The 13,067-nt window shown below is 43.0% G+C and overlaps 1 protein-coding gene across 6 annotated transcripts in view; it reads left to right on the forward strand.

The window, feature by feature from the left end:
* C1QTNF5 (C1q and TNF related 5) overlaps positions 1-13,067 on the forward strand; it is a 51,585-nt gene that overhangs the window by 19,509 nt on the left and 19,009 nt on the right. For 2 of the 6 annotated variants that reach the window (XM_073566442.1, XM_073566443.1), the window contains 2 exons: positions 3,293-3,373; positions 11,395-11,504. The exons of 2 other annotated variants lie outside the window; for them this stretch is intronic. In XM_073566442.1, the coding sequence (XP_073422543.1) occupies positions 3,368-3,373; positions 11,395-11,504 (116 nt within the window). In that variant the 5' untranslated portion in view covers positions 3,293-3,367. The remainder of the gene's footprint in view (positions 1-3,292; positions 3,374-11,394; positions 11,505-13,067) is intronic. 2 more of the 6 variants (XM_073566444.1, XM_073566447.1) reach the window with 1 other exon arrangement.

Consider the following 13,067-nt stretch of genomic DNA (forward strand, 5'->3'; position numbering starts at 1 on the left):
AGTCTCTGGTGTTTTGACAATTGAGGGATATTATCGCTACTGCAAAAAATCATTCTTCACCCATGTTAACCCCAAAACAAAAGAAATATCCGAAAGAAATTGGTTATGTTATTCACCATCTGATGGAAAATTATATTGTTTTCCATGCAAACTGATTGCCAGTAAACGTTGCCTTTTTACTCTTGGATTTAATGACTGGAAACATGCAGAGGATCGGCTTTTTCGGCATGAAAGTAGTGATACTCACAAACAATCTGTCTTATCAATAGTGGCAAGAGGTCAAAGCTCTGGACGAGTTGATAGTCAGATAATTTTGCAATTGGAGGGTGAAACGCTGTACTGGCGTAAGGTACTTAAGAGAAGTCTCATTGTTATCCAGCACCTGGCTGAACGAGGCCTTCCACTGAGAGGCAAAGATGAAATTATTGGTTCTCCCCACAATGGCAATTACTTAGGGATCTTAGAAGTTATGGCAAATGTAGATGAATTTCTAGATGAACACATCAAACAATATGCCAACAAAGGTAAAGGCCACACATCTTTCCTCTACTGTCTGTGAAGAACTCATACAAATCTTGGGAACAAAAGTTCTGTGTATAATTGTACAGGAGATAAAGAAAGCCAAATTTTATTCCATATCTGTAGATTCTACACCTGACATCACCCACCGTGATCAACTAACCTTCATTGTACGATATGTTTTACCAAGTGGGCCTGTGGAGCGGTTTTTGCAGTTTCTACCAGTTCTTGGTCACAGTGGCAAAAACATTGCAAAACTAATTTTAGATTTCTTGAGCAAACATAAAATTGACATTAAAGATTGTGGAGGACAATCTTATGATAATGCAGCTAACATGAGTGGCAAGTACATTGGTGTCCAAACAATTATAAGAGAGCAGTGCCCTTATGCAACATATATTCCATGTGCTGCACACTCTCTCAACTTAGTGGGTAAAAACAGTGCTGAGTGCAACATAGTTGTTTACAGATTTTTTTAACAATCTTGAGCTGCTTTATGTTTTCTTTTCAACTTCATGTCATAGATGGAGACTGCTGGTGGAGAAACAGAAAGCTTTAGGACTACCAGTTGTCAAGCATCTGTCTGCTACAAGATGGTCTGCCAGATATGATGCTGTATCAGCACTTTGCAAAAGTTATGAGTCTATCTGCAGTCTGCTAGAATGCATGTCCTCTGACCCAGACTACAGTTCATGCAAAAATGAAGCTAGCTCTTTGCTGGATAAATTGTCAGAATTGGATTCTACTATTCTTGTTGTTTTTGGAACACCATTTTGGAAAGATTTCATAAAACAAATTTGTCACTGCAAAAAGCCGGTTTGAATTTAAACACTGTTGTTGCTCTACTGAAGTCTCTTTCAACCTTCGTACAGAGTCAACGAGAAGAATTTGAACACTACGAAAAAGCAGCAATTAAGTTGTGTGGCCATAATGAATACAGTGCTTCTCAGAAACGGTTTCGGCCACGTAATCGACGTTATGATCATGGAGAAGGAGAAAACACTGTACTCACACCAAGGGAAAAGTTTAAAATTGAAGTTTTTAACACTGTAATTGATCACTTATATAATGGTTTACAGCAACGTCTGGAGGCTTATAGTGATGTGTGCTCCAAGTTTGGATTCTTATCTAATCTGTGTACGCTGTCCACTCACGAAATTCGTATAGCTGCTGAAAATTTGGGTCAGTCATATCCAGAAGACTTAATGCCAGGTGTGACAGAAACTGAGCTGATTCAGTTTGCAAGTTTTCTTCGGTCCAAGTCACAATCAATAACATGCTGTGGTGATAAAGGAGCCGAACTCCAGATGTTCTTTTTTCTTCATCAACATGGCCTCACGCAAACATTTTTCAATACAGAGATAATTCTGAGACTATATATATGCATGATGGTTTCAAACTGCACAGGTGAGAGATCCTTTTCAAAACTTAAACGAATTAAAAATGAGTTGAGGAGTCAAATGGGACAAGACAGACTCAATCATCTCTCTTTAATGAGCATTGAACAAGAGCTTTTGAAGAGTCTAGACCTCTCAGAAATCATCAACGACTTTAGCACCAAAAAATCTCGCCGAAAAAGTCTGTGAGCAGTTCTTCAGTGTCAAAAAAAATCCGAGTTTCTAGTCCATTAAGAAATTGTTGCCTGTGCTCATTGCACTTTTCCTGTTAGGCTACCACCCACACAGATATACATCTGTATAGATGAATAATTATGTTGAATTATTGTTTAATATTATGTTTACATGTTCTTACTTGCACTTACATGTGGTACGGTGAATGTAGCCTTATGTTTACCTTGTATGAAGAAATACAGGCCAGTATATACCACATTATATATTTTGACTGTTGATTTTGAGGAATATTTAATATTATTTATATTGTTTGACCATACAATACAATTTCTTGTGAGAAAAAAGTAATTTTTCTTTGTTTTTATGGTCTAATAAATGTCACAATTTGTATACCTAAAAATCAGCATATGCAGTGTTTTTGTGAGAAGAGCCACAAAATTTTGACAGAAAATGTTTTCCTGGGAAGTGGGGTACAGGGGCCCAGGTTTTATGAACAGCCCCGGGCCCATAGTCCACTTAATCCGCCACTGGAAATAGTTGTGCGGATTGTAGGCAGCCTGTTTCTTTTAGTGTTTTAGAGAAATTAGGGGGAATTTTGGGTTCACTATGTAAGGTGAAGTTTGAAGGCTGTCTTTTTCGGTTAGCATTTTCCCTTGCTTTGTTTGGGGCGTTGAAAGTTGGTGAAGTGGTATCGCCTAGCAAAAGTATAGGAGAGCACCTAGCTAGGGATGTTGTGGTTACATCGACTGTTTTAGAGTTTTGGATCTGAAGGTCCAAAACTGACCAGGAGGGTAAGGGTAAGCGTGTAATTTTGGGTGCAATAAAGGATTCTTTGATGTGTCCGGTAACGTGTTTTCAGTGTTTTAATGTTTTTCATCCCAGTCGTGAGGGTCCCTTGCTGTGACAGGTTTTTCTTGTCTGAATACCAATTTACCACGGTATTTATGAAGGGTTTGCAGTTGTTGGGTTTGGATGCATCCCACTTTGCACCTAACTCATTTTCTATAGGAGTTGCGACAGAGGCGGCGGTGTGTGGGCTTGGTGAGGAAGTGGTGCAGCAAATTCGGAGGTGGGGGTCAATGCGTTATCGCAGTTACATTAGGCCTCAGGGGTTGGATGCTGAATTTCAGAACTGAGGTAAATTGTGGGGAAGTGGTTTATTGTAGTTAGGCTGGTGTTTAAAGCCTTATGTTTTGTTTCAGGTTCCAACCCGCTGTTGATTTGGATTCTGGGCTATTCGTACATCCATTGGGGAGCGCTGCGAGCAGACATCAGGAATGAGGGTAAGCTCGGGTCTCTCAGAAGCACGATTACAGTTGTGGCCAAAAGTATTGACACCCCTGCAATTCTGTCAGATAATATTCAGTTTCTTCCTGAAAATCATTGCAAACACAAATTCTTTGGTATTATTATCTTCATTTAATTTGTCTTAAATGAAAAAACACAAAAAGAATTGTCCTAAAGCCAAATTGGATATAATTCCACACCAAACATAAAAAAGAGGGTGGACAAAAGTATTGGCACTGTTCGAAAAATCATGTGATGCTTCTCTAATTTGTGTAATTAACAGCACCTGTAACTTACCGGTGGCACCTAACAGGTGTTGGCAATAACTAAATCACACTTGCAGCCAGTTGACATTGATTAAAGTTGACTCAACCTCTGTCCTGTGTCCTTGTGTGTACCACATTGAGCATGGAGAAAAGAAAGAAGACCAAAGAACTGTCTGAGGACTTGAGAAACCAAATTGTGAGGAAGCATGAGCAATCTCAAGGCTACAATTCCATCTTCAAAGACCTGAATGTTCCTGTGTCTACCGTGCGCAGTGTCATCAAGAAGTTTAAAGCCCATGGCACTGTGGCTAACCTCCCTAGATGTGGACGGAAAAGAAAAATTGACAAGAGATTTCAATGCAAGATTGTGCGGATGTTGGATAAAGAACCTCGACTAACATCCAAACAAGTTCAAGCTGCCCTGCAGTCCGAGGGTACAACAGTGTCAACCCGTACTATCCGTCGGCGTCTGAATAAAAAGGGACTGTATGGTAGGAGACCCAGGAAGACCCCACTTCTTACCCCGAGACATTAAAAAGCCAGGCTGGAGTTTGCCAAAACTTACCTGAAAAAGCCTAAAACGTTTTGGAAGAATGTTCTGTGGTCAGATGAGACAAAAGTAGAGCTTTTTGGGCAAAGGCATCAACATAGAGTTTACAGGAGAAAAAAATAGGTATTCAAAGAAAAAAACACGGTCCCTACAGTCAAACATGGCGGAGATTCCCTGATTTTTTTGGGTTGCTTTGCTGCCTCTAGCACTGGACTGCTTGACCGTATGCATGGCATTATGAAGTCTGAAGACTACCAACAAATTTTGCAGCATAATGTAGGGCCCAGTGTGAGAAAAATGGGTCTCCCTCAGAGGTCATGGGTCTTCCAGCAGGACAATGACCCAAAACACACGTCAAAAAGCACTAGAAAATGGTTTGAGAGAAAGCACTGGAGACTTCTAAGGTAGCCAGCAATGAGTCCAGACCTGAATCCCATAGAACACCTGTGGAGAGATCTAAAAATGGCAGTTTGGAGAAGGCACCCTTCTAATATCAGGGACCTGAAGCAGTTTGCCAAAGAAGAATGGTCTAAAATTCCAGCAGAGCATTGTAAGAAACTCATTGATGGTTACCAGAAGCGGTTGGTCGCAGTTATTTTGGCTAAAGGTTGTGGAACCAAGTATTAGGCTGAGGGTGCCAATACTTTTGCCTGGCCCATTTTTGGAGTTTTGTGTGAAATGATCAATGTTTTGCTTTTTGCTTCATTCTCTTTTGTGTTTTTTCATTTAAGACAAATTAAATGAAGATAATAATACCAAAGAATTTGGTGATTGCAATCATTTTCAGGAAGAAACTGAGTATTATCTGACAAAATTGCAGGGGTGTCAATACTTTTGGCCACAACTGTAGGTGGCTCGGTTTTAGGGGGATGGGTTGGAACGGGGTGTTACAGGAGGCACACGACAATGCTCGGTTGGATAAGGCTCCTGATATTCTGGTTTTACATGTTAGGGGTAATGTTCTGGGGGTTCGGCCTTTTAGAGAGTAAGTGAAAGACATGAAGCACAATTTGTTACGGCTTTGGATGTCATTTTCAGGGATCATCATTGTGTGGTCAGAGATCGTTCCGCATAAATGTTGGCGGAATGTGAGGTCGGTGGAGAAATTTAATAAGGCCAGAATAAAGGTGAACAAGGCAATGTCTGGTTTTGTTTGTAGGAACGGGGTTGTTTCGGTTTGGCTTTTTGAGTTGGAAAAAGGGGAGGATGATTTCTGGCAGGCAGATGGGGTTCATTTGAATGCAATGGGTAATGACCTCTAGGCACTTGGTTTACAAGATGGTATTGAAAGGGCCATAGCACTTCGGTGTAGGGGAGTTTCGGATATTTGAGGTGGTCAAAGGCCCTCATTGTAGCGGTTGGGGGAGTCGTTGAAGTTGGTTATAAATTAGTCTGGGGGATCAATTGGAATATGGATTCCTCTATTTGGAATTTAAATATGGTCCTGGATCTGGTGAATTTTTTGGTGGAGTTTCGGAAAGGGTTTGTCGGATCCCCTGGGAAGTTAAGTGAACAATGGAACCCTTGTGGCTATGGTGCTTCTGAGCTAGAGGGGTTATGGCTGGGAGTAATTTATGGTATCTTTTACGTTCACTTTTGTATGTTTGGTAATCACCAGATTTTGGAGCTTCACGGACCCTTATTATCATTGTATGTTTGTTTCAAATAAAGGTTGCTGTAGCCATAATTATCTAAAGAAGTGGTTTTCTCATTTTATTTTATTGGGAATTAAAGGGGTGGTGTTATTAGTTAATCGGGATAATAATGAGTTGGGTAATCCCACCGTAAACATCGACAATACCACTGTCAAGGTTGAACCGAATGTGGCTTATAAGCTTGATAAGCGCTGTTGATTACTATAGAACAGGTATCGTTTGTATTGTTATACTAGCACCTGTACAGAATACCAATAGTTTCAGAAGCAAAATCATCCTGATAGATTACTTTTAAATCTTACAGTCTCTTTCTGACCCTAGGAAACCTCGCTGATAGATGGCTGTTCTCTCCCACTTGTGGAATCCTCTGATCCACGAATCTCTGGCCATCTATTACTGTTCTGCTTTATGTTGCATAGAGGCTCTTGCCACAAAAAGGATCAAACCTTTCTCAGAGACCCTTCCAAGCAACTCCAGGGCATGACTGTAACAATGTCTAATGGGTGTCGATCGCACCACCCCAGCTTCACTATGGGGGGTTATGGAAACCTTGACCCGTCACTATGTTGGACCCATCTCCCACTTGCCACATACGTCACTCACCACTTTGTCATTGGGTTCATAGTTACCAGCTTATTTGGATCTATGCCCATGGCTACTGCATCCTAAATTCAATCCCATTTACACTGACTTCCCTTTGGATACTCTCCTCACTGTCATCCATGGTTTCCTTCCTCCTCCTGACAGTTTCTCTCTGCTACTAAGTCTGCAGTCTCTCTGCTTAGCTTTAGTGACTCAACAAACTCTTTCACGTACATGGAGCCAACCCTGACAAATATTCCAGCACAGTGAGTGTATGTTTGTCCAAAATGGCATCACTGGGCCTGAACACTGTCAACAAAATGCTACTTTTCATCGAGCCTCTCTGGTCCCTCAACAGTAGTCAGAATTATTAATTTAGTAGGAACAGTAATTTCAATTGAGCAAAAAGATTTGCCAGACACAGACCGAGGTCTGGAGTTTACACCATTACTCCGTGACATCCAGATCAGGGAAGTGCGATCTTCCACTAATGCTGCCATCCTGTGATTACTAGGCACTGGTAATGTCCTGACATTGCATAAGGTCTAGTCACTGGGTCTCATAAGATGTCATGAAATGCTTCCCACCACAACATCTTAACGTCACAAGGTAATCACAAGAGGTGCCAGGGATGTTGATACTCAAGATTTCTGAGGAGGTTCGCATTACGCTAGCACTACTGCCACAGAGTGATGGCATGGACACAGGATATATATATGATACATACATTATAATTCAGCAGCTTTCATGTCTGTGCGGCAATGATGCAGTGACCCAAGAACGTTCAACTTAAATGTCTTTATTGTCAAAACTCACACAATTAAGGCAAATGTTATCCTCCGGATTGCAGCTGGGTTGCCCATAATAGTCCATATCAAACCTGTTGCTGTGGGCGACAGTGCCACCGTATCACTCGTGGGTGCATCAGTGGCTTTGCCTTCTCTGGCCTATGTTCAGTCTCAAACAGAAATGTACTGCACAGAGCTCCCTGCTCAGATGCTTGCAAACAACACACTGACACACCCAAACCTTAACTGAAAGATTAAATGGGTTTTGTGGACATGGTCCAAACCGAAGACCCGGAGTAGAGGGAGAGATCCACCTCACTACCAATCCTGCACATTCCTTAGAAAATAAAAATAAAATGTTGGGTTTTCTGAAAATCTGACTTGATCAAATGGTATGACGTTAGTAGAGTAGCTACCGTGGGAGCAGAGGGGGCGGTTGCCCAGGGCCCCGTGCTTTGAGGGGGCCCAACTGGAGCTCCACTACTGTAACTGTATTGGCATGCACATCGCCCATGCAGTTACATTCTATGGCAGAGCAGGGAGAATCGATCTCATTGCTCTGCCACCCGGCTGCTATGGGGCCCCTGAGCATGCGGTGGGGGCCCGGTGCCCGCAGTGGTCCCCCGCCTGGCATCGCAGCATCACTGTATCGGCCTGATCCTGTAGGGAAAAAGGACTTTCTGATAATTTCTACATGTCATAATAGGACGATAGGATGGCAGCATCATGACTGTAGAGGACCTCCCTGATCTCTGACAATGTGATTCTGCCGTATGTCCACACATCAATAAAGGATTCCATGGTGTCCAGTGTAGTTGTCACAGGGTTGTCGCAGCCGAGCGGAGCCAGAAGACGACAGCATCTGGTTGCTCCTACTCCGTAGCTGAGAAGAAGCACTTCTCCAGTTCATTAAACGTGTTGATTTCTTCCAGCAGAACAGGGGTTAATTGGCAATGTTGGAAATCCCTGTGTTAAGCTGTGCTCAGTTAGTCATTCCTTTTCCCTATAAAATATGAGCTCTATTAACTAGTCCTTGTCAGAGTTAGCACTTGCTGAATGAGGAGGGAAAGAAGTTGGTATGAGGAGTGCTGGAGTAATTACAGTTGCGCTCAAAAATTTACATGCTCGCACAGAATTTTTGCTTTATTGACCTTTTTTCAGAGAATATGAATGATAACACCAAACCTTTTTACCACTCATGGTTAGTGGTTGGATGAAGCCATTTATTGTCAAACTACTGTGTTTTCTTTTTTAAGTCATAATGACAACCCAAAACATCCAAATGACCCTGATCAATAGTTTACATACCCCATTTGTATTGCCCCCTCTAACGTCAATGACAGGCCACAACAGAGCATGAGAACCACAAGACGGATTTCATCACCCAGGTATCATTTTAATCAGTATAACAGCGCCAACCTGACACTGTTTGTAGGTTACTGTGCACAATCCTGCTGACAGGTTCCCATTAACTCTTCTAGCTATGTCCTTGAAAAGAAAACAAAAGAAGGTGGTTCTAGAGAGTTATGAATGCTATCTATCTATCACATATCTATTTATCTATCTATCCATCATATATCTATCAATGTATCTATCTATCTATTTAGCTATCATCTATCTATCTCATATCTACAGTGGGTACAGAAAGTATTCAGACCCCTTTAAATTTTTCACTCTGATTCATTGCAGCCATTTGGTAAATTCAAAAAAGTTCATTTTTTTCTCATTAGTGTACAGTCATGGCCAAAAGTTTTGAGAATGACACAAATATTAATTTTTACAAAGTCTACTGCTTCATGTTTTCTAATGGCAATTTGCATATACTCCAGAATGTTATAAAGAGTGATCAGCTTAACAGCAATTACTTGCAAAGTCAATATTTGCCTAGAAAATTAACTTTAACCCCCAAAACACATTTTAACATCATTGCAGCCCTGCCTTAAAAGGACCAGCTAACATCGTTTCAGTGATTGCTCCATTAACACAGGTGTGGGTGTTGATGAGGACAGGGCTGGAGATCAATCTGTCATGATTAAGTAAGAATGACACCACTGGACACTTTAAAAGGAGGCTGGTGCTTGGCATCATTGTTTCTCTTCTGTTAACCATAGTTATCTCTAAAGAAACACGTGCAGTCATCATTGCACTGCACAAAAATGGTCTAACAGGGAACAGTATCGCAGCTAGAAAGATTGCACCTCAGTCAACAATCTATCGCATCATCAAGAACTTCAAGGAGAGAGGTTCCCTTGTTGCCAAACAGGCTCCAGGGCGCCCAAGAAAGACCAGCAAGCGCCAGGACCGTCTCTTAAAAGTGTTTCAGCTGTGGGATCGGGCTACCAGCAGTGCAGAGCTTGCTCAGGAATGGCAGCAGGCAGGTGTGAGTGCATCTGCACGCACTGTGAGGCGGAGACTCTTGGAGCAAGGCCTGGTCTCAAGGAGGGCAGCAAAGAAGCCACTTCTCTCCAGAAAAAACATCATGGACAGACTGATATTCTGCAAGAGGTACAGGGAGTGGACTGCTGAGGACTGGGGTAAAGTCATTTTCTCTGATGAATCCCCTTTTCGATTGTTTGGGACATCTGGAAAACGGCTTATTCGGAGAAGACCAGGTGAGCGCTACCACCAGTCTTGTCTCATGCCAACTGTCAAGCATCCTGAAACCATTCATGTGTGGGGTTGCTTCTCAGCCAAGGGAATGGGCTCGCTCTCAGTCTTGCCTAAAAACACAGCCATGAATAAAGAATGGTACCAGAATGTCCTCCAAGAGCAACTTCTCCCAACCATCCAAGAGCAGTTTGGCGATCAACAATGCCTTTTTCAACATGATGGAGCACCTTGCCATAAAGCAAAGGTGATAACTAAATGGCTCAGGGAACAAAACATAGAGATTTTGGGACCATGGCCTGGAAACTGCCCAGATCTTAATCCCATTGAGAACTTGTGGTCAATCATCAAGAGACGGGTGGACAAACAAAAACCTTCAAATTCAGACAAAATAAAAGCATTGATTTTGCAAGAATGGACTGCTATCAGTCAGGATTTGATCCAGAAGTTGATTGAGAGCATGCCAGGGAGAATTGCTGAGGTCCTGAAGAAGAAGGGTCAACACTGCAAATATTGACTTGCTGCATTAACTCATTCTAACTGTCAATATAACCTTTTGTTACTCATAATATGATTGCAATTATATTTCTGTATGTGATAAAAACATCTGACAAACACACATAAAAACCAGAGGGCAGCAGATCATGTGAAAATATAATATTTGTGTCATTCTTAAAACTTTTGGCCATGACTGTACACTCTGCACCCCATCTTGACTGAAAAAAACAGAAATGTAGAAATTTTTGCAAATTTATTAAAAAAGAAAAATGAACTATCACAGGGTCATAAGTATTAAGACCCTTTGCTCAGAGACTCATATTTAAAAGGAATCTGTCACCTATTTTTTGGCATATAAGATGCGGCCACCTCCATCAGGGGCTTATCTACAGCATTCTGTAATGTTGTAAATAAGCCCCCGATGTAACCTGAAAGATAAGAAAAACGAGTTATATTATACTCACCCAGGGGCGGTCCGGGTCTGGTCCGGGTCCGATGGGTGTCGCGGTCCGGGTCCGGCTCCTCCCATCTTCTAGCGATGACGTCCTCTTCTTTGCTTCCCGTCGTGGCTCCGGCGCAGGCGTACTGCCCTGCCCTGTTGAGGGCAGAGCCTGGTACTGCAGTGCGCAGGAGCCGGACCTCTCTGACCAGAATGCTGTAGATAAGACCCTGATGGCAGTGGCTGCATCTTATATGCCAAAAAATAGGTGACATATTCCCTTTAAGTCACATGCTGTCCATTTCCTTGTGATCCTCCTTGAGATGGTTCTACTTCTTCATTGGCGTCTAGCTGTGTTTAGTTAAACTGATAGGACTTGATTTGTAAAGGCACACACCTGTCTATATAAGACCTCACAGCTCACAGTGCATGTCAGACCAAATGAAAATCATAACGTCAAAGGAACTGGCCAAGGAGCTCTGTTCTGCCCATTTATGTGCAGCAAGTTAATTCATAGTGTAGCATCAGTTATAACCATTAGAGGTTAGTAGGTACCCATTTGTCCTTTTCCTGGATACAGGAACATTTCCCCTTTAACAAGTAATGTATTCTGATTAGTACTGCCCCCTTAGTTTCCCAGGCAAAGAAGGCTTCCAGACATTTCCCGGGCTTTCCTGAGTGATTCACATGTACTCCAGGCTCTGTCTCCCTACAAATCACTGCTCCTGACCAGCGGATTCCGGTGAGGGTCAAATGTACCTGTGTGTTTATGCAAGAATCTGTATATGAAGCCACCATGTAATATACTGTGTAGTGACATATCCTGCAGCTTAATTATAATGCTCTTTGCACTGCATCATTTCTGTATAGCGTGCTAGCAGTGTGACTTGCTCTAGGTGTTAGGGACGGCGGAGCGCACTAAATATAAATAATAGGAAGTGCGTTCGCCGCCCGGGGTCCACCGTGCAGTAGGTGTAACAACCGCTGCTGAGTAATGGCAGACTCGCTATATAGCGGTATACTGCGCTCGGGTTAAACGTCACCCAAGGTGCGCAGAGCGGACTCTGTTAAACTCACAGAGGTGCTTTAGTACAAATAAAGCATAAACGCTGAGCCTGTTGGCTTCACAGGTCTCAGCTGGCATGCACACACAGTATATGGTCACAAGACACGGCCCAAGGCAGAGGTCGGTGTCCGTCTTGACCTACCGTGCGTGCGGCGTAGCTACCGCGGACGCCAGTAAATGCTGCTAACTGCAGCGCGGCGGTAACTACTGTCGCTGTACGACAGTGCCGTGAGGCATCTCACTATCGAACGCTAGTGTAGCGCTGCAGTATGCACTGTGGCGTATGGCTTGCCACTGACTGGCATTGACTATAACTCTAATTCCCTATCCACATGCGTAATATCAGAGGGAAGGGGTTTCATAATGAGTCAGTCACCAGAATCATACATCCATCACCATTCACACATAGCAAGTATAGTCTATACTAGCGCATGGGCGAGCGGCCATTCGGGCCTTTTATAGCCATGCGCTTCCGGGACCTTCCAGACCTCTGAGATGGGCCAATCAGATCAGGACAAGGACCTGAGCATGTGACCCCCGATCTCCACTGGGAGATCGTCTCGTGGGCATGCCCAGTAGCGCGGTGAGAGGACTTAGCCTCTGGAGTGGTTTCCTGCAAAGCAGGTTGCGCTACCATTGCTGGTCCAGAGGAGGCAGCAACATCCAGACCCAGAGAGCTGGTCTGAGCAGGGCGCCTGGATTGCCGAGATTGCTGTGCAGGTCCCTGAGCGGTCGGAAAGGAAAAGGAGACCGCTGGATGTATGGCTCTGGATTCCCGCTGTGCAGCTGCAGGAATCCGACGCCTAACACTAGGTAGCCATTATAACTGCATTTCTGTGTTATGCTGTTGTTGTGCTATCTCTGCAATGTCCCAGTTGTTCATGTTAATTACATCCATGCTGTTGTCTCTGTAATGAGCGAACAACTGATACACTGTTATTTCCTTGTAGTTTTTACCATCTCATATTGTCCACTCCGTTATCGTCCATTATATCGTCCATATCATCACTATTGTTCACGTCATTGTTCACTATTACCAAGTTCACATCATCACCTCAATAAATATAGACTTAAGCATCCATACAGTCTGTGCACTAGGGAAGTGACGAGGGTTTAGCTGTATTCTGAAATCCACACAGCACCATACGTGGAGGAAGGCAGAGCAAGCTCTCAGACAGAATTATGGCAAGGCACAGATCTGGCCAAGGTTACAAAAGAATTTCTGCAGTACTCAAGGTT

This window comes from Dendrobates tinctorius, unplaced genomic scaffold (genome assembly GCF_039654945.1).
Source record: "Dendrobates tinctorius isolate UK_male_01 unplaced genomic scaffold, ASM3965494v1 ptg000018l, whole genome shotgun sequence".
Taxonomy (NCBI): Eukaryota; Metazoa; Chordata; class Amphibia; order Anura; family Dendrobatidae; genus Dendrobates; species Dendrobates tinctorius.